Source organism: Alligator mississippiensis, chromosome 1, assembly GCF_030867095.1.
Source record: "Alligator mississippiensis isolate rAllMis1 chromosome 1, rAllMis1, whole genome shotgun sequence".
NCBI lineage: Eukaryota > Metazoa > Chordata > Crocodylia > Alligatoridae > Alligator > Alligator mississippiensis.
The window spans coordinates 127,003,734-127,024,992 of NC_081824.1; the positions used below are offsets into that span (position 1 = coordinate 127,003,734).

General features: G+C 41.1%; 1 protein-coding gene across 5 annotated transcripts in view; it reads left to right on the top strand.

The window, feature by feature from the left end:
• Positions 1-564: 564 nt before the first annotated feature.
• STXBP5 (syntaxin binding protein 5) overlaps positions 565-21,259 on the top strand; it is a 215,377-nt gene continuing 194,682 nt past the window's right edge. For all 5 annotated transcript variants that reach the window (XM_019488355.2, XM_019488356.2, XM_014605540.3 and 2 more), the window contains exons 1-2: positions 565-1,090; positions 2,707-2,804. In XM_019488355.2, the coding sequence (XP_019343900.1) occupies positions 932-1,090; positions 2,707-2,804 (257 nt within the window). In that variant the 5' untranslated portion in view covers positions 565-931. The remainder of the gene's footprint in view (positions 1,091-2,706; positions 2,805-21,259) is intronic.

The following is a 21,259-nucleotide window of genomic DNA, read 5'->3' on the forward strand; positions in this document are numbered from 1 at the left end:
GCTAGCACGGGAGCATAGGGAAGTTAGGCCAAGTATGGACTACTTCGTCAGGGCTGCTTTGGGGACTAATCTTGCCTTCAGTAGCTACAGCTTCCACTGGGCCTCTTTGATACAGATTTCACCCGAAACAAAAGCAGGTAGCGCAGCGAAGCTGTCCAGTCTGCGGGCCAGGGGCTGCTGTGTAAGAGCAGCCCTTCTGCAGTTCACAGCCAGCACACCACGGCGGTTCACACACGCACACTGGAGGGGGTGGGGGGTGGATACACACATCGAACAGGAGTTCACGCACACACCCCCCGAACAGGGGGTCTATGCACACACATCAAACAGGGGCGATACACACACACCTCCACCCCTACAAGGTCATACGCACACCTCCTCACATCAGGGGGGTTCACACCCCACGGGGTACATACACGCGGGCCACACTAGCCCCCCGGGCCGGGACGCGACGCAACGCGACGCCGGCACATCCGGGCGCTGCGGCCCGGGACGCGCATGCGCAACGGCAGCCCCGCCCCGCGGCGCTGCGTTTCCGCGTTGCCAGGCGGGGGGGCGGCGGTGCCGGGCTGTGTGTGAGCGCGCTGGGCGGCGGCGAGTTCCCCGCACGGAGCGGGCGGCTGCGCGATGTGAGGTGGGGCCGGCGCTGGGCGCTGCACGGAGCGCGGCCGCTGCTGCAGGGGCAGCCCGGGCGGGCCCGGGGGCGCGGCGCGGCGCGGCGGGGCGGGGAGGGCAGGGCAGCGCCGCTGTCTCCACCTCCTGCGTCCCCGCCCCTGCTCGGCCAGCCCGGCGCCGCGCCGGGGACACCGCTCCCGCCCGCGGATGAGGGCGAGCGCTGCCCGCCGCCGGCCCGCAGGAGCCGCCTGGTAGCCCGGCCCCAGGTCCCCGGCGGCGGCGCGGGCAGGAGCCCCGGGGCGCCGCCGCCGAGACCATGAGGAAATTTAACATCAGGAAGGTGCTGGACGGGCTGACCGCCGCGTCGTCCTCCTCCTCCTCCGCCACCGCCTCCGCGCAGCAGCAGGCGGCGGCCGGGGCCCGCGACAGCGACATCGCGGAGACGCTGCAGTCCGAGCACTTCCAGCTCTGCAAGGTGAAGGCGGCCGCGGCCCCGGGGTGCGGGGGGCGGGGCGGGTTGCTTTCATCGCGGACCGTGTCCCCCCGGAGCTGCTGGCTCCTGGGCCGAGCCGGCCACTGCAGGCTGCTCCCCGCCGCGGGAAGGAGCGGCACCTGCGGGTAGCGCAGACCTCGCTGTGGCGTTTGGGCGCAGGCAGCTCCTGATGGACGGGCTGGGAGGCCCGGGAGCCTCCCGCTGCCTCTGAGAGCCTGGGCTGGAAAACGCGTTTCCCTTCCTCTGTCGAGAAGGCTGGCGCTGACTTGGCTGTAGCAGGCGGTGGTGATGTGCCAATCCGGTTGCGTGAGGGTGGCGATGGGGAGAAGTTCATCGTTAGCCTCTTCCCCGTGGGTAGTAGCATAATCATCGCCGTTGAGCTCGGCGCGCTGGAAAAAGGATGATGCAGCAAATTGATCTGCCGGCGGCACTGAATGGAGTAAAAACCGATTTGAATGTTAATACCCATTTTTATCTCCACGAAACACCCTTGGCCTAGCTCGCTACGGTTGGGTTTGTGTCGGCTGCTCTGCGTTTTCCCTCCGTTTAGGGCATCCTTACCATTTAATAGGTTGTCGCTAAGGGATCTGGAGATGAAATACCAGTTTTCAGTCAAGTGGTTGTAATTACAGTTGCACTGTGAATACCTCACTGGGGGCAAAATATTAGAAGTTGTGGGGCATGTGATTAACTTCATCAAAGTAAATTGAGTAGAAAATATATTTGTATTTCTGTGCTCTGAAAATACTGGATTAAAATGGCATGTGTGTGGCGTGTGTGTTTGTGTAGCTGGAATTTCAGTGGGTGACTTACTGTAAACACACAAAAATTGGCATTGGCACAAACTCAGTTTTATGCCTATATAGCAGAAATCAAGGTTAGGCGAATGATACTAATACTTTTTCTTTTTTCTTTTTTTGTTAAAAAGTGAGCCATGCAATATGTCACAGCACAGTGCATTCATTTGAATTACTTAACTACACTAGTTGGGCAGTAATTATTATTTGGGCAATTATCAGATTAAACTTGTGGCTAGTCAGAGTAGAAAGCTGTCCCAGTAGTGTAAGATTAAACACTTTTTTTTCTTATTTATTTGGTGGTCGGGGGACTTTTAAAAGCTGTTCTGGGAGCAAAGCTGCGCTACGTTGTAGGACCTGCTTAAAAGAAATGGGAATGGCTCTCTGAAGAACCATTTTAATAATTTGTAATTGTTTAAATTATGGTGCTGGCTTCATTGTCAAGCTTCGCAGGGAATATCTGATTTTAATTGTCAGAAGCCCTGTAAACAGCCACAAACAAAGTGCCAAAGGTTATGGGAAAGGGTAACATAAAACAGAGGAAGGGGAGTTGGTAGTGTTTTTGTTGAAAGAATCAAATCTTTAAAGTTTCAACAAGCATCCATCCATGCCCAAAGATGGAGAAAATTTCTGGTGCAGAAATTAATTAAGAGACTTCAGTCTAAAGTGTCGCTAGATTAGTTTGAGATTCCTGACTGAACTGCAGCTAAAACTGAACCTGTCCTCCTAATACTGTTTTGGTTGTATTTATTTTTGGTCTGCTGCTTGACCGACCATTACTGCGCTGCTCTGACTTGTTAGACTGTACGCCATGGTTTTCCCTATCAGCCTTCAGCTTTGGCATTTGATCCTGTTCAGAAGATACTGGCCGTCGGGACTCAGACTGGAGCATTAAGGCTGTATCCTTTAATTTTGTTATAAAAGGAAATTGGTGTACTTGCACAACAGAGGCATGTTTTGGTGCTGTTTCTGCTTTCCTTGAACAGCTATGACTATGTACTCTGGAAACAAGGTATGCCTTTTTAAGGGAGGGGAGAGTAGAAACCTTGATAGTAGCTTGGGTGGCATTTCTTTTGGCATCTAACTGAACTTGTGTCAGCGCTCTGATGTAGCTGTCCAATTCCCTTTATTTCAAGTCGCTATATGCTTTCTGCGAAGTCTTGCTGTTGTGCTGGCCATTTAAAATAATAAAACACAAATTTGAGTAAAGACCAGTGCTAGGCTATATAGTAGAGGCAGGCAGTTATTTTGGGTAGAGGGCTGCTTACTGAGTTTTGGCAAGCCATTGAGAGCCACATGACAGGTAGCCAGGGGCAGATAAATATACATTTTCTAAATTTTTTAGGGACCCTGTGGACCAGATAGAATGGCCTGGCGGGCCGCATCTGACCTGCGGGCCACATTTTGCCCACTCCTGCTATATAGGATTGTTGATGTCTTTTGGAGTTGGCCGTTTTTCAAAGGGAAATTATACATGCTGGCTCCATGTTTTCTCTCTTTCTATTAGACCTGTTTTTTAATGCCACTTTATTTCTCATTATTTTAGGGTCACCAAAAGATTCTAAGACACTTCAGGATTTGTTTCTCCCTAAATGGTACAATTTGTTCAGGATGGGATAGTAAATTTCACAGAAACATAGGGTTGGAAGGGACCTCCAGGGACCTCAAACCCTGTTTTGTGGTTTGAGACAACAATAAGCTTGTTCTTCTTGCTCGTTAAACAGAATGCACACTTAAACCCATTTAAAATTATATAAAAAGTAGTTTAAATATCATTCCAAAAACGGGTTGGCATTGTTTGGACTTCACTAATGGGGTTCTTGGTCAATTGAATTTGCCATTATCATGAAATGTTTTAAAGCTTTGGCATTTTAAAAGCTTTAAACCATCTTTCTAGAAAAATAAAGTTAATTCCTTAAAGCCTGCAGGTAAATTTAATCTTTTTCCTTTTACTTTGATACTCCTTGGCGCTATATTCAGGGAAGTACTTTTTTTTGGTGACGTATGAGATTTAGACCAATTTAAGAAGAACTCCCCCGCCCCTGCTTTTACTGCTTTTGGTTACAAAAATGAAATGCTCTAGTGTAATGATACTGTCTTTCAAATGAATTACAGTACTTAAATGGATTTTCAGTCTCAGAATTGTTTTTAAATAATTTAACTAACTTATTTGTATGTAAAACTTAAATCTCACAAGATAGATTCAGAGGAAAGGCTATAAACTGAGGTAATGGGTATATGCATAGTTCACATTGTAATTATAGTTCATATTAAGGTATGAGCATTTTTATAGAAAATACAGAAATAATTATAGTATAATATTGCTGTTTACTAAACTAGGATGTTACATTGAGATCTCATTTACTTATCTGTTGAAGATAACCCTCACATACTGGTTACTATTTATTTGTCACAAATTGACATTTTATGATATCCATTGAAAGTAGCATTTTCAGTCTTACAATAAAAGTAGCTTCCAGTAAAGCTAGTTAAAGGTTGATAGTTATTAATTTCCTACTATTGGTATAATCACGTGCCTTATGAGGCTGCTGTGCCTTTTGAACAGATAAGAGTAAATGATGTAGCATTGTAAAGGATAAACAAGTTTAGTTTGGCTGGGGGAAAACAAGGAAAGAATGACTTTAAAATATAAGCTGATATTTGTTTTCCTGAGTTTGTGGCATGCCACTTCTCCTGTAGCTTCCCCAAAGAGCAAATGCGGTAAGATATTTGTTAGTTTCTGAATCTTGTGAGAGAGGAATGAAATGGACAAAAATGGTCAGTTTAATTCTGCTGCTAAACTGCTAAACAAAAATATGCCTTACAGCAACGGAATGAGGCATAAGGTGCAAACACTAGTGTGTACGGGAACATGTTGGAAACCAGGTGTGTTAAGCCTTCGTTCCCCTTCTGTACGCTCTCTCAGCATGTAGATATAGGGATTCTAAAGACAAGAACAGGATGGAGACAATAACCTTCTTTTCCCACCCTCTTGGTCAGTAGGCAAGAAGTCTCTCCATCCCCATGGTCCAGGATATAATTGGTAAGGTTAAGCATGACTTTTAAGGCCTTGACTTCCTATATAGGGTTTTGCTGTTACTCATTTTAGTACTTATAAGTCTGACATTGTAATGACAAGTGTAACAGATGCTAAAGAAGTCAAATCAATGTAATACAGGTTGACACCTATTTCAGCAACACTTGTAAGAGCGACAGCCCCTTTCTGGCAGCAGCATTACCTGGGCACCCTGTCTGACTAACAGGAAGACGCTCTTTGTAACGGGCAACAGCTACATAGCAACAATATAACACCAGCAAGCTGACATGTTAATGATGAATGTGTTGTATAGGGTATGATGACTGAGATCTGGTTTGCTTCACGTTCTTCTATGAACTTGGGTATTAAAACAAATGGTATAACTTTTTTTTTGTTACGAGGGACCCTCTCCTTTGCTTCTGTTTAAAACGTTTATCTGAAGAAGTTGTAAATGCTATAAGTTTAGAAGTTAGTGTTAACTAACTTGGCTAAATGAAGGAAGCCAAAACTGCTTCATAAGTTATGGAAAAAGTAGAAAATATTCTTAGAAGTTCTCATTCAATTTGGACACAACTAAACTGGCTAATTAAATCATTCAAAATAAGTCTGTCTATACCAAAATTGTGTTGAACTGCTTCAGGCATGATCCTAGATGATTTTAAGATCATGACTGGTTAGAAAGAAGCTTTGTTTAGGCAATGTGCCACCTGTTTTGCAGCTCTACCATGTTATTCTTGCCCACTGACACCATGTAGGCAACAATAAAAAGATGTATTGATGTGTTTTCTTTAAATCCTAGTATTTAACACGTTGTCATTAAAAATTACAGCTTTTGTCTTAGTGAAAATGAGGCCTATGGGTACATGTGCCCTTTTTTGCATTAATGCCAAACTCCAGGTGTTAAGCCCTTCCTCTCCTCTCCCCTTTTCTCCCTCTCCCTTTTTAAAGGTAGGTTTAGAAAAGCTCTAAATGATGCTCCACAATGGGTCTCAGACCCGATCATTATGTAGTTGTGAAAATTTGGAATATCCACAACATCTTAGTTCTGTTAGTAAATGTCCTAGAAAAAATTAGAATAGGTGCATCATGTCTGTTATACTTTTCTCATTAGCAGCTGTTTATTATTGCTGCTGCTGCTGCTGCTGCTGCTGCTGCTGCTGCTGCTGCTGCTGCTGCTGCTGCTACCTTTCATTTGTTCTTTAATAGATAACCCGGTAGCTTGGAGGTAAACCCCGACAAGACTTTCATATTCCATGCCTGCTTTGGTTATTGCTGTAGCAGTAGTTATTTTTGGGAGTTGTAGTTTGAGAAACAGAGCAGTTCATAAGGTAGTAGGAAGAGGTGTCAGAATTTGTTTGTCTTTGAATTGGAGTTCCCAGAATAACAAGCTTGTATTACTGTATCTGGCCCTTCATCATTGTGTTATAAATACAGGGTAGAATATGTAGCTTTTGGGGTATTATTAATATTTTCATAACCTGTTACCTAAATTTAGGTGGGAAACATTTCTAATATGGTAAAAACCAAATATTTTTTGTGTAGATTTTACAATCTGAGCACTGCAGCTTTTTGATAGTTCTACACTTAAATTCGAAAATCATCTTCTCATCGTTCTTTAGAAAGGGGGAACTCTGCTCCTTAGTATCCAGAGTTAATCAGACATAATAGCATCTCTCTAATTTTGTTCTTTAGCTGTGCGCAAACACTTGATCACCTTGCTTTAGAGCAAAATTTCCCACATTGTGGTCTGCAAAGCCATGATCATGTTGGTTCTTCGTTTCCTTTTCAGTTAAAATTTGATACAGGAGCTTGGATGAGAAATTTTTTTAATTGATACTCATAAAATTTGGGGAATACAGCTCTGAAACTTGGCAAATTTATGAGATTGTTTAGTCAGATGAATAGACAAGGCTTAGCTTGGTTTTTGTTGCCTTATCTGAGTCCTGAGTAGGGGAAACTTTTTATGCATTCCCTGTCCTCGTAAACCTTATGAAATATCTAGTGATTTCTAGTATTGCATCAGGTTTGCAAACTGAACCACAGTTCTTTTGCCTCGTAACTGTCATTGGTTTCCTTCCCTTTCTTGGATGGAAGACCTACTAAAAGTATTTAAAAACTTGGCAACATTTTATTACTTTGCATACTGCCAGGAAATGATTGGAATATCCTCTCCCACTCTTCTTTTCTGAACTCTCTTTAAATTGAGCATATTGAGATTTAGCATATGTTTAAAGAGTTGAACAGTTTCAAAAAAGATAAAATTGATCTGCTAGGCTTTTTCAGTACTTGTGTGCATTCAAGATGGGCCTTCCATTGGCTTCTAACACAGTGGTGGAATTGTTTAGGGCTCAGTTCATATATTAAAAATGAATAAGCCCACTGTTTCTCCTTTTACCACATGTTGAGAGATTAGTACAAGATATAGGACAAAAGATACGATCTTTGGAAACTTAATCTGACTCTTGCCGTAGGCAGGAAAAATTTAGTGGTTCGAGCAGGAAACTAGGACTGAGGAACCTGGGTCTCTTTCCCAGCACTGCTGCTTATTTTGCCTTGGGTAGATTATTGCATTTTTCTGTGCTTCAGTTTGTCAGTGAAAAAACTGGACAATCCATGATAGTGTTAAATGCTTTTGAGGTATTGCATGATTGTAAATGGTTTCTGTAAACCTTAAAGAATTCAGATGCATCTAGGATCTTAGTCTCTCTCACTCTAAAGATTACACCAGATCTTCAGACCTGAGGACTTAGCAGCAGAATTACAACATTTGTGCCTTCCACCTAGACAAAATGTTGTCTAGCACTTAATAGGATTCTTGTTCTCAGGCATCATAGGTTATTTCATAAGTTATTGGAGACTTTCTTTTTCTCTTTTTTTTTTACTTGCATACAAATCCAGTTCAAGTAGGGGAGAATTTTTAAACGGGATGTCCTTCATTTTCTTGAAATTACATATGGTTCAAGATCCAAGGCATTTCTTACTCCTTGTCCTTTTCTCTTGCAATGGAACTAAACTATTGTATTTACTCAATTAAGAGTGAGGGTTTTTCCCCATTTAGCATGGGGGGAAAAGCCTCTCTTCTTAGAATCAAGTATGAGGTGGTGGGGGCCAGGCAGTTTCTGTGACTCCAGCTGGACCACACTTGCTGTCTGCCCCCTCTACCTCTGCACCTCCTGCTGCTCCTCCCTTGCTGCCTCAACTCAAGCCCCCTCTACCTCTCCCCTGACTGCATTTCCCTCTCTTCCCGCCCCCCCCCCCCCCCTTTTGCCTTTGCTCCATGCTGGCAGGCTTCATCCTCGCTGCTGCATGGAGCATGGCTCCAGCCCAGCCCTGTAGCAGTGGTGTTGGCTCTGCACAACTGCTATGGGGCCGGACTATATCTGTGCCCACAGGGTGCAGTAGGGACATAACCTGCCAGTGGTAAGGGGGAGGCAGAGGCACAGGCTGGGGGAGAGACTTTTTGAGGTGGTGGTGGATATGAGAGGAAGGTGAAGCAGGACTCATAGTGGGGGGTGGGGCAGAAGTGGCATGGAGGAAAGGACAAGCAAAAGGGGGAGTGGGGTCTTGAAGCTGCGGGGAGTAAGTGGGGTGGGGTGGGCAGGTGGCAAGCTGCCTGCTTCCCTGCCTCCACACTGCCTGTCCATACCAGCTGCCCCTTTACCACCTCCCCAACCATGTGCCTCATTACTGCCCCCTCGCACTGTCTGTCCTCATACAGCCTGCCCCATTACTGCTTCTCCCATTCTCTGTACTTCTACAACCTGCTCCATTACTCCCCTCCTCATCACTTCTCCCCTAGCTGCAATTTTTGGGGGTAGAGGGAAATGAATTTAAGGTGATCCTCAGTAATTAGATTCTGTACATGTATACATTTATTATAATTTTCTATTTTTCATGTATAAAATATAATTATGGGGGCCTCTTAAATTTGAGATCATCTGGTATTCAGGTATCAGTTGACAAGCAATAGAGCTTTACAGGAGACACAAAACTTCCCTGATTTTAATCATTGTGACATGGCTAGAACACTGAGCAGTTTTGTTAACAGGTTTCTATATTCTGGATAAAGAGTTTTTAGTTTATGTAATTTCTAGCAAGAGAATATTTCAGGCTATATTACCTCAGTAACCTTGTTTTATATTTGAGCAGTTATGTAGAGGAATGTTGACCACATGTATTGTGTTTAGGAGTTTTGCTGCTGTTTAGATCTCACTGTGACTGATGGTGCTAGGGGTAACAGAAAGAAAGATTTTTTTTACCTTATCTTCTTTGCCTTTTGAAGATCTAGAACTACCAATCCAGTTGTTACATCTTTGGGTGTTGCTTTTTCCTCATCTTAGAGACTGAGGACTAAGTATTTCCTTGTTTATAGTACATAAAGTGTTTAAATATGTAATTTCCTTGCACTTCAGTGAAATACAGTTCTGATTTTCCTCCTTTCTCCAAAGAAGGAAGGGAGGAGGAAAATGAGAACAATAGGAAGAAGATGAAAGCTACAGCTATTTGGAGAAAGATGGGGTTAGTGGCTTCCTTCCTTTCCTTTTTCGTATCCTTGTGACAAAGTATTTAGCAGAACTTGCAGATTTCATTGGAATCTGGCAGGCTGTACCATGAGTGCTTCTGCTGTGGCCTTGAAACTTGCAACCTCTTGGGTTCTCAACCATGTACCTTGGCATCTGTGCCACACCAGCCCCCTGGTTAGTGTCTCTATGTATTCAGAATAAAAATTAATTATCCTTTTCCAAATAGATCCAGGTGTATAAGTGCATCAAGTTAACTTATTTTTTTTAGAAGAGCATTATTTTCATTTTCTGATACCAGGGCAAAATCTTTGTGTTATAACACTGAGTAGAAAATATATATTTTTTGCCTGTTATGATAGTTAATCATAGACATGTTTGGAAATCACACTTAGTATTGTACCAGTTTTATAGTAGCTTCAACTCTTGTATTCATCATATTACAGTTAAGTTTGGTTAAAGTCCAAACTACATTATGACTGGAGAGATTTATGAAGTTGGAAATATTCTTCAATTAAAAGAAACACTGTTACCATGTGTATGATTTAAGTGCCAAATCACGGAAGTATGATAAATGTAAATAATATTTTACAGCTCTTGGTTTCATACAGGTAGTATCACACCAGTTGCTTACTACTTACTACTAATCCCTTATCTGATCTAGGAGAAGAAAACCATTTGACCCTGGGACATGACTAAGTAAAACAGGAGTCAAGAGAGGACTGATTTTTCTAGAAATCTGTTTCTTTTTCTTAAAAACTAAAGATTAATAGCCAGATGTAAAGTGGTGGTAAATGAGCAAGAAGGTTCAGACAATATGGAAGAGATGGGACATTGGGTGTAATAATCTTAGAACGCTGTCTGTAGTGGAAAATAATAACATTTGTCAACTAAATGTTATTCCTGTTGTAACCAGTGCTTGAACAACAGTGCAGTGAATAATTCTTTCTACATGTCTGCAAAAGTTGAGAACAGTAGAAAAGTTCATTTGCCCCTGCATACTAAGCGTAGGCTAATGGAATTTCATGTGAAATGTAGAGACCTTAGTTTAGGGCAGTGGTTCTGAACCTCTTTTTAGATGGCAGGCACCCCTCAAAATGCCTGGTCTTAGCTGTCACTTGTGGGTTTTTGTTTGTTTGTTTGTTTCATTTTTTACTGTGGAAGCATGAGCAATTATTCTGTTGCAAAGTATCTGAAAGACTACAACAAATCAAAATGATTTTGACACTGTGGATTCCTATTTGAAATCTTTGATTTTACCCTTTGAGTTGTGGAATTGTTTGAAAACTTGACAGTGCTAATGTGCAGAACTCTGGTTAAAATCACTGGTTTAGGATAACTGTGAGAATCAAGGTTACATCAGAGTTTTGTCTACATTCTAGGTCACACTCCTGTCCTATTTGTTCCATTGTTATATGTGGTCCATTTTCAGTGCCTTCTGACTGCACTTCGCTTTTTTGAAAGGAATGGTAGTGTTTAATTCTGATCATGGAGTACTTTGTAAGCAAGTGTGGTTCCATGCATTTGGAGACTTAATTTGTTAGCATGGGGTATAGTCAGTCTTCACTCACCCGTGAACAAGAGTTCCATATCTACTTGTGAATCTGAATTGCATTTGTGGCAATGAATTGCCAGGGCCACTTCCCTGTTTTGTAGCAACTTTTGAAATAGTGATTCAACATAAAATTAAATCCTCCATAAGTCCTTCAGTTGTGTAAAGAGAGTCATCTAGTTTGACCTGCATTCATGTCATGACTATGCCAGTGGCTTTAATGTGCAGGTCAGCTAGTGATATGTGAGATGACTCTTATTTATGTGTTATCTGATTTCCTCTTACTTCTCCCTGCTGCTCTTCAGTGATAATAAAGCACATTTATTATGCAAAATGTATTACTGTCTTTTCATTTTAGTTAAAATACTTGTTCTTACTGTGCTTTCTTGTTGTTTTAAATGTACAAAACTTGAAACTGTTAAGTGATGACCTCCTGGCACAATAGCCGTTAAAAATCCATAGCAGTGGCACCTTATGGCTTTGAAAATTGGAGGAAAAAGGGGCAATTTGAAACAATTAAAGCCAGGGGATGTCACTTTCTAGCTTGTGGATGACTAATATATGTATTATTTATTGGACGAGAGTCATAGTTTTATCCTGAAGCCTGATTTACCTTTGAAGGCTTTTTCACATAGTGACCTTTTTGCTGTGCAGCTTAGTTTTAAAAATGGTGATTACTTAACCTGATCTGACACATTGGGACAATTCTAGTGAATCTGTTTAATAATGTTGTCTTACTGTAAATTAACAAAACTATTTTTATCAGTCAAAAAAAATTACTCTTGGTGAGGCAAGAGGGAGTAGGCATAAGGGGGGGGGTGGAGTAAGAGGGGAAACAATGTTTCTATATCTCTTTGAAATGTATACAAGTGAACAAACTTATACCAGGTGAAGAACTGCTGCAGTACAGAAGAAAAACACCCACAAATCACACACCGCTGGTTATGACCTATCACCCATCCCTTGAACCTGTACAGAAAATCCTCAAAAAATTGCAACCCATATTAGAAAAAGACCCTATTCTTAAAAAGATCTTCCCAGAGCCACCCATCCTAGCCTTCAGACAAGCACCGAACCTCGCCAACCTCATCACCAGAAGCAAACTTCCTCAACCCCAGAACACACCAAAAGGATCCAGACCGTGCCATGACAAGAAATGCAAAACCTGCCCCCACATTTCCACCACCTCCACTATTACTACACCCCACAACAGAGCCATCAGCATCCCAGGATCTTACAGCTGCGCCTCCAGGAATGTAGTATACCTCATCCAATGCACCAAATGCCCTGATGGAAGATATGTAGGAGAGACCAGACAACAACTGCGCACCAGAATGAACGCACACCGGAAATCCATCAAAGACAGAAACACCCAATTACCGGTGGGGGCACATTTCTCACAGGAGGGCCACTCTCTCTCCAATCTCTCAGTCCTGATCCTCAAGGGAAATTTACACAACACATCCCAGAGACGAGCCTATGAGCTCCATTTCATCAACCTGCTGGATACTAGAGATCAGGGACTAAACATAGACATTGGATTTTTGATACATTACAGTCTGCCTGGCAACTGACTGCCCAGCCCAGCCCAGCCCCTGGCTTGTTTACTTTTCATTCCATCCAGGAAGAGCACACACCAACTGCTGCAGCTTCCTTAGCCTGACGAAGGGTTTTTGAACCCGAAAGCTTGCTTAATAACTATTCTCCAACCATTTGGGTTGGTCTAATAAAAGATATCAAATTCACCCAAGGAACCTTGTCTGCCTACAAGTAAACAAAGGTGTTTGTGGTTTGGAATGGTAATACTATTTTAATCTCTCCTTGTGAAGGCAGGTTAGTTTTGACTTTGTATTCAGTCTAAGTAGTTCCCTTTTAGCTGTATGCTAGGTAGCTGCGATAGTGCTGCCGAAAGTGAGATTATGCAATATAAATCAGTCTGAATTTACATTATGTATGTATGTATGTATGTTTGTTGCTTTTAAATTTTGCATTTTTAAAATTCAGAATAAGGCTTTTAAAATTTTTCTGCTTTTAGTGGCTATGTGAAAAGATATTCATTTGCATTTTGTCATTGAAATGTCAAGAGGAGTTAATGTATAATGGGGCTTGAATGTATGCTTTTCATTAGCACAGAGAGTGATTTGTAAAACAAAGCCCTGTTTTAGGGGTTTTAGCAGTGTCATCTACTGCTGATCAAAATTTCCAAAACTTGGCTTTCCAGTAGTAACAATAAATGCTGAGTTTTCTTTAGAAATAGCTGCCAGTGCTGTTCTTGTGACACTTGATAAGGCGCAGTGCAGACTTAAGTGTTGCAAATCTGCAAAATCAAGTCCTCTCACTGTGTCTACTGACTAGAGGCAAGTAGCTGGATTATGGCCACCATAGAGAAGGAAGATAATTCTATCTTGATAGGTACAGCAGTCAGCTGAAACATAAAATGAATGTCCTTATTAATTTGCTGAAGAATGGGAAGGAGCTCTGAATTTTTGGTAACCCTTTAAAATATTCAGATCATGTTTCTACATAATATTCTATTCTGTCTTTCCTGTTAAACTTCAATAAGGTTATTTTTTTTAATTCATAGGCATTGAATATCTAATAGAATAGGAAAAGAGCAAGGTAGAGAACTAAGTTCACCTGACTAAAACATTATTTTCTAGTTCTAGAAATGGCTACTCTGCAACATATTCCTGATCTTGCTATTTGTGACAGAGGCAGTACCCCTTCTGTTAATTAGCATAAGCAGATGTATAGGGGTGTTAAATTTGCCTTTTGTCTGCTTGCTTGTTACTATAATGAGATGATGTGGAGAATATTAGTTGCAGAGTTTGTGACTAATTTATGGTAAATTGATAAGATTAATGTTCTTGGGTTCTTTTTTTATATGCGTCGTGTCATGCATTTAATCTTTCTTTAACCTTTCCAAATAACTTGTCTTGTTTATGTTTACAGAATGACACTGCATTTTGTTGCAGTTGAGATCTATTTTTAGTTGAACTATATAGGCTGGGTTTTAGAGCTATAATTACTAGTCATTTTAAGGAGCTGTATTTACACAAGCCAAATGTATGAATACTATTAAATTAACATTTTGACTTTGCAGTGTTCTTTTCTGTTGTGCTATTCACACAATTTTATATTAAACTAGCACAAAACAAGAAAAAAACCTACTACCAGAGTTTCTAGACTTTTGATTCACAACTGTCTCAGCAAGTAAGTAGATGGAGAAAAAAAAGAGATGAACGCAGAATTTTTTTGTTAGGTTTCCTGTTAAATATGTAGGTATAATCCTGTTGTTGCCATTAACATGACGAAGCTATATAATACCCACTCATCCTCTGCTACCAAATGGGAATACAGTAATTTTGGAAGAGTTCCTGGTGGGATATTAAGTTAGAGATTAGGCCAGCAGCCTCCCTCTCTTGTAAGTACCATAGTTTCTTGAATACCACACACCCTCAAATAAAATATGCACCTCCCTTCCCATTGTGACTTTTAAAAATGTTTTTTCCAGAATCATGGCTAACTGTGTGAAATCCAAATAAATCCAGCTGGAAGCATAGTGTCTAGGAAGTGTGGCATCCCAGGAGACAAGTCTGGGTGAGGCAGCAGGAACTTCTTGGTGTGGTAGGACAGCAACAAGGCTAGGCCCTAGCCCCTTGCAAGGGTAGTAGCAAGACTGTTGCTTTTTTACTGTAAATAGTTAAATAGTCCTTTAAATTCCTGTAACTAGTAGTGTTATTTCCAAACTACAAGCCTCATCAAGATACTACAGACTCTACACAGCAGCTCAGTTGCCCGTAGTCAGCTCAGTGGCTCTTCAGCCAAAAGCTGTTGCTTCACCATCACCTATGAGAAGGTTAACTTTGAACTCTGCCCCTTCTGTTTGTATCACCAGGGAGAAATGGCAGCCATGAGCTACAGGATCTGTATACTTTATTTTACCCTGCTTTTATTTCAGCAAAGTAATCAGCTTCCTTACTTTAGACATGTCCCCCAATTTTGGGGGAGGGGGCGATGCAGTATTATCATCTTTTCTTATGCTGGCAAAGTCCTTGTTTGGTTGTTTTGTTTTGTTTTTTCTTTCACAGTTTTGTCCTGCCAGAGTGACTTCAAATCCTGTGACACCAGCTAACCTGGTATTTGCTGCTAAATTCCTTTCTTCCTAAATCCCCTCATTCCTTTTGAAAGAAAATCCACCCGAAAGTTTATTTCAGTCTCTGCAGCATGTAATGTGTGTTTGTAATTTACCTATTTAATTCTTTGTCTTAAACATTACCTGTGCAAGCACTGCCTCAAGTAGACCTATTTTTAATGCCTGTTCAGTGGACCAGTAATAATAAGCAAGTGAATGGAAAATAAATGTAGAACCAAATTGTACATATTTAGAGATGGTTAGGTATATCCATAAGTCACAGGCTTGTCCAATTTGCTTTGTCTTGTTACAGATTTTGTCTTGTTCACAGATTTACTGAATTTATCTATCAAAAGATAGAAACTATTTAGCATGATTCTACTTGGAACAGTCATATTATAAAAATGCTTTTGTGGGACTATTTGTCAGAAACTTCTGTATCAGGCAAATTTAGCTTTAGATGGCTTTTCCTTGAGCTGCCTGGCTTGCAAACTAAAGTTACATTTTGCATGCTACAACCAGAAACAACATTTTTGTATGCTCTCTTGCTTTCATTTATACATAGTCCAGGATTTAATTAGGCTTTTGGTTTCACTTGTGCAATTTCCTTGCCTTAAGTTATTTTTTGTAGATATACTAGATTGAAATTTGGTAAATTCATTTATTGCTGCATAAGAGGAAATAAAATATATGTAGTTCACTAAGTCATATGTGTGAGTTCTGGTGGTAACACAGTTAGCAGATAGGATTGATAAAACCAGAAAGCTTATCTGTTGAGTAACGGTGCCGTTTTTATGTAGTCGCTTTGTAGAGCAGAATCCCCCTTAAGGTTTGGGAGTAGAGTTGTAAGCTGTCATTTAATATGAAATGAAAAGTGGCGGTTGAATACAAGTGCCAACACTAAACAAGTATTATATAATACACAGTTTGGTTGTAAAGGGTCTCTTGTGTTCATGTAGTCAGTCTTCTGCCTTGTGGCAGGATTAATTTACTTTTTTCCCCTAGAAATTATTTAATAGTTTTATTGGACCAACTATTTAGGAGACAATTCTTTGCTGGTGAAACTACTTTCTCAAACGCACTTTCTCAAACTCAAGCTTAAACTGCAGTTTTGGGCTCTTCTGATATTACCAAGTTATGCATAGTTGTGTTTTAATAACAGAGTGGTTAAAGTTCCAGCTGTACTATATAAATCTGTAGGAAAGCTAGACATGTTTATTTTTTTTCCTTAGTTTATGAATTTCTTTACCTGTGTAATAGGAAAATGTCTATTCCCCTTTCTTTAAAATTCTTTACATGCTCTAACTTACCAGTTCTTGTTGCAGTTTAGGTTAAAGTTGTATAGGAAGAGGCAGATACCTGGGGCAATGCTTGGAAACTTTTAGGTTTGTTGCAATCAGTACGTGAATGATAAGCAGAATCAACAATTACATTGGGCTGAATATTTTTTTATGTGGAATACTATGTATTCTGACTTCTTAAATGTGTCAGCTATTCCTGTTGTGGGGCATGAATGCAAAACTACATTTCTGAAAAAAGGTTCTTTTTAAAAAATATAGTTTTTATGAAAAGGAAAAATTTTTAGTAATAGTAGTTTTAATGGAAACGTCTTCCTCAGTCATCTTCTGAACATCTGGGAGAGTTACCTTAGTATGCCTCATCTGAAACCATTGACCACTGGTTCTTTTGACAAAGTGTCTAATTTGATTTTTCTTAGCTTACCTCAAAGTATATTACCTATTTCTTCCATATAACATAAGCAGTGAACTCTGATGCTCCACCCATGTAGGTGTTTATAACAATACTATTGTATATATTATGATAGATAATTATATTATGCTATATTATATAATGGGTTGTATATTATTGTTTTCACCCCAGGTATTGCCTTCTACTTTAGCTCCGTTTGGCTCTAATATAATAGTTATCATCCTTCCTTTTGGGAAATGACTACTAGCTGCCCAAAATAGGAAGTTAACTATACATCATACTGTATGTGTGGGGTGTTTGTCTCTCTCTCTCTCTGTCTCATTTATAGATATGATGGGAGTCTGTGTTAACTTGGTCTAATTAGGAACAAGCTTATTTTATTTATTTAATAAGAGTCTCATGAAGTATTTGAGACGGTACTTGTCTCAGTGTCTACATTGTTGTCCTATTTGTACATACATATTTATTGGCCATTACCTCAGAAACTATTTTTAAAGTAATCCCTATTTTAATTAGTCACAACTAAGGGAATGGTATTCACATATTTATAACAGTTGCCATATTTCCATACTATGAATTTTCATATTAACTAGCTGGTCTTAAATCAGCCAGGGCAAACAGTTACAGTATTATTTATTGTTAGTTTTGCATAATTTTACCAGGATTATGGAAATTCTTCCACTTTGATTACTGTATTCCACAACCATATATCTAATACCTACCACAAGTTTAGCTTCAGTTTCTGAAAAACTACTATCCTCTTGTCATACTGAATCCCAGCTACTAAATAAAACTTAAATAAGAAAGCCACTACCAGTACAAATGTGAGGAATATAATTTTCCTTAATCAGCAAGGTCACCCAAATTCCTGAGAAGGTGTCAGAAGTTGAGGTGGCTAGCCTAGGTGTATATAATACCCTGATTGTAGCAGCCAAAAGAAGCAGAGGGACTTAAAATGGAAAACTGAGAAACTGAAGAGCATGCTTGGGAGATCTTTCTACTAATTAAATAACAACCAGATTCCCATCTGCTAATTCCCTCTGCTTTAATGTGTTTGGCTGATGATTCTATTATGTTGTAAATAGAGCACATTTTAAATTGTTTTGAAAAACTTTCCTAAATAAGCTTCAAGAAGACTACTCTGCTATTTTTATAACATATCAGGGACACTTAAATAGTGTGACTAATAGTATAATAAGATGCCAACTTTTTATAAACAGATGCTCCTGATACTAAGATTTCTAATCCAGAAACCTAGGTCTGATGTTTTCGAAGAATCTCACTGCCCATAAACTTAACTATTGTAGAGGTCTTGTTCTATGACACCATTATATTTCCAAATTGTAAGTAATTGCAGCCAGCCTACAGAATTTTGCTAATGTAGGCACATAAACTGAAGTGTTATGCAATATACATGGCTGCAGTACAACTACTTGCCAAGATGGCAAACCATTTTCAGTCAGAAAAATACATACAAAAATCTCAGTAATTTTATGCTAAAGTCCTTTTGTGTGCTTCCATTGCATTGGGCAATCATATAATAAAGATAACCATAAATGTCAAAATAAATGCAGAATGCATTTTAGATTTTTAGTGCTGTTTTTGTCCATTTAATAGTAGATGGGTGTCACAATTACTGGAGTGAATTAGTGGGGTTCTGTTGTTTGAATGTATGAAAAATCTCTAAATATTCAATGTAAATAAGTGATTCCTTCTAAAGGAACGAAGACATTTTACTGACGTACCATTTTAGACTCCCTTGAAGGCAGCTTCTCAAACTACTAAAAGTAATACTAGCTTTATGTTGTTTCCAACATTGCTTTTCATAAGGTTTCCATTTTCTTCCCGATGGGCTTCATGCCTTCCAAAAAGGCTTCCACAAAACCAGTTCTGCCTTAGCTTCATGTTATAGTCAGTAGTTATTTGTGTTGGCCAGCAGTCAGAAGTATATAAGTTTCCCTAAGCAAGAGCTCATTTAATCAGTTCCTGTGAAAGGACATGCACAGAGCAGGCTATCAAATAGGGGCAGTTTGTGTAATTTGATGTGAGCGTAAACCTGTTTTAGTGAGAAAGGTGTGGCACTTGGAGACATGGCATACTTTATGTTCCATTTCAATCACTGTTTTTTAGTTATCTCAAGGAGAGACATGCATATAAACTACATAACTAGTGTGTGTGTGTGTGTGTGTGTGTGTGTGGGGGGGGGGGGGGCACATATGCTTGGACAGACATGCTTTTCAGCTAGGTATAGACATTCAGAAAACCCAGGGGCAGTATCAATCTAAGTTATGCAGTTCTCTGGAAGTGTCATAGTTTAGATAGGTAGCAAAGAGAACACACATTCGCCCTTTCGGGACAGGGTGGGGGTGCAAATCTTAGACCTCATTCCACCATTTTTAAACTAATCAGTGTAACCGCTTTCTGTTCTGTTACTGGTATGGACAAGTTTTGTGTGTTGGACTTTTGTTCTATTAAGAGGTCACTTACACGGGTAAAAGTATAATGTTTGTATCTGGCCTTCTAGAGCTGGTTTGGACATCACAAGGCTGGATGGGCAAAAAACTGTGGCTTATTTGTTCTAGAGCAGGGGTGATTAAGCACTGGCCCATGGGCCTGTGGAGCCATTGCATCTGGCCCATGGGGTTCCCCACAGGTCAGGGAATTTGGCAGCAGGGGAGCAGTGGCAGTTGGTACTGGCCCTTTCCCTCACTGCCAAATTCCCATGCCCACTCCCCCCAGATAGCCAGACTGGGGCCAGGTTCAGAAAAATGCATGTGATCAAGGACTGGGACAAAAGAGAGCAACTCATTTACTCATCAGAAAGGTCACTTAAGATTGCAGTAGCCAAACTAATATTGGCTAAGGTGTTGAAGTTGTTGTGACAGCCTGCTTGCATGGTAGGTTGCTGAGATTAGTGTAGTGATTCTTAACCTCTTTAGACTTAAGGGCTAAGTACAGACACTCAGGGAAATTAGAGGAAAGTTAAATCAATTCAAAACGGCTGCCCAATATCAGGTAAGTCAGGATGGGAGGGGTAGCTGGGGGATTGGGGGTGCAGCAGGCTAGAGGGGATCAAATGTCCACTGGGGAATGTGGGGGGGGGGGCAGGCGTGCCCTGCAAGGGGTGGGGGGCAGGCATGCCCTGCAGGTGGGGTGGGGGGTCCCACCCACCAAAGCTACACCCCCATCTCTTCCTCCCCTTCCCCCACTGGGACTTGCTTGGCTCTGGTAGCAGTGAACACTGATAAAAACAGCTGTACCTAGAGTGGCTTGTGGGATGGTGGTTGAGAGCACTGATTGTGGGGAGCAAGGTTTGGAGGGGGCAAAGAGGGGAATGAAAAGAGCAGCCCTGGGGCTGGGGCCAGTGGCTGGGTTTTCTCAGCCATGGGGTACGCAGGGGAAGTGGACAGAAGTTCCATGTACCGGTTTGACTTAAATCAGATGAATCTGCACTACATAGATCTAGGTTTATCTTAAACCAAGTTCTGCAATTTTTAGTCTAGTTTGTCTGCATGGAACTTCTGCTACAGGCTTAGACTGATTGCCCATCACTGAGACTGGGTCTGAAAGTGTAAGGTCAGCACCAAGACAAGCTAAGTTTAAACTGGGTAGCTATTTTGAACCCAATTTAACCTCCTGAATGTCTGTACTTAGTCAAGGGTCATGCCCAGACAGGCAGGCATGTACGGTTTGTGGCAGTGCGAACCTCTTTGCAGCATCACAAACCATACATGGGAAACATAAAATGTGACCTGCACTGCAAATTTGCAGTGGGAAGCTAAAATTTGCTCCCAGGAAATCCTGGTAGCAGAAAAATCAGCACAGTGCACACGACAGGAGTGTGCGCAGGAGACGCAGAGGCTTGGTCCTCTTGGGAGGCGCTTTGGCTGTTGGCCAGAGCATCTCCATTCCTGCAGTTGGCTCCTCCAGCATGCCGGGAGCTGGGAGGAGCCGGGCAAGGACAGTTTGCTCAAAGTGAGACAACTTATCTCTCACCAAAGTGCTTGCTCAGGGCCGTGTGCTGTAGCAAAAAGTATTAATGTTATACTGTTTTACCATTGCAAGTGCACGCCCCTGCACATCTGGATGCAGCCAAGGTATCCCTTAGAAAATGCCACCTTTTAGTTTTCATTCTTTTTTTGACTACAGAAAAATAGTAGAACCATTTTTCTGCAGCAAAGAACTCAGAAATACTACAGGATGGAATGATTTTGACGCTGTGGATTCCAATCTAAAATCTCTGAGTTTCTTGTGTATCATGTTTGCGAACCTACCAGTGGTTGGCATCCTTTGGTACGCTTGAAGAGATCTCAAGGTACTCAAGGGTGCAACATACCATGGTTGAGAATCACTGTATTAGTAGAATATTTTGACTGCATCTTAAATATATTTCAGACCTT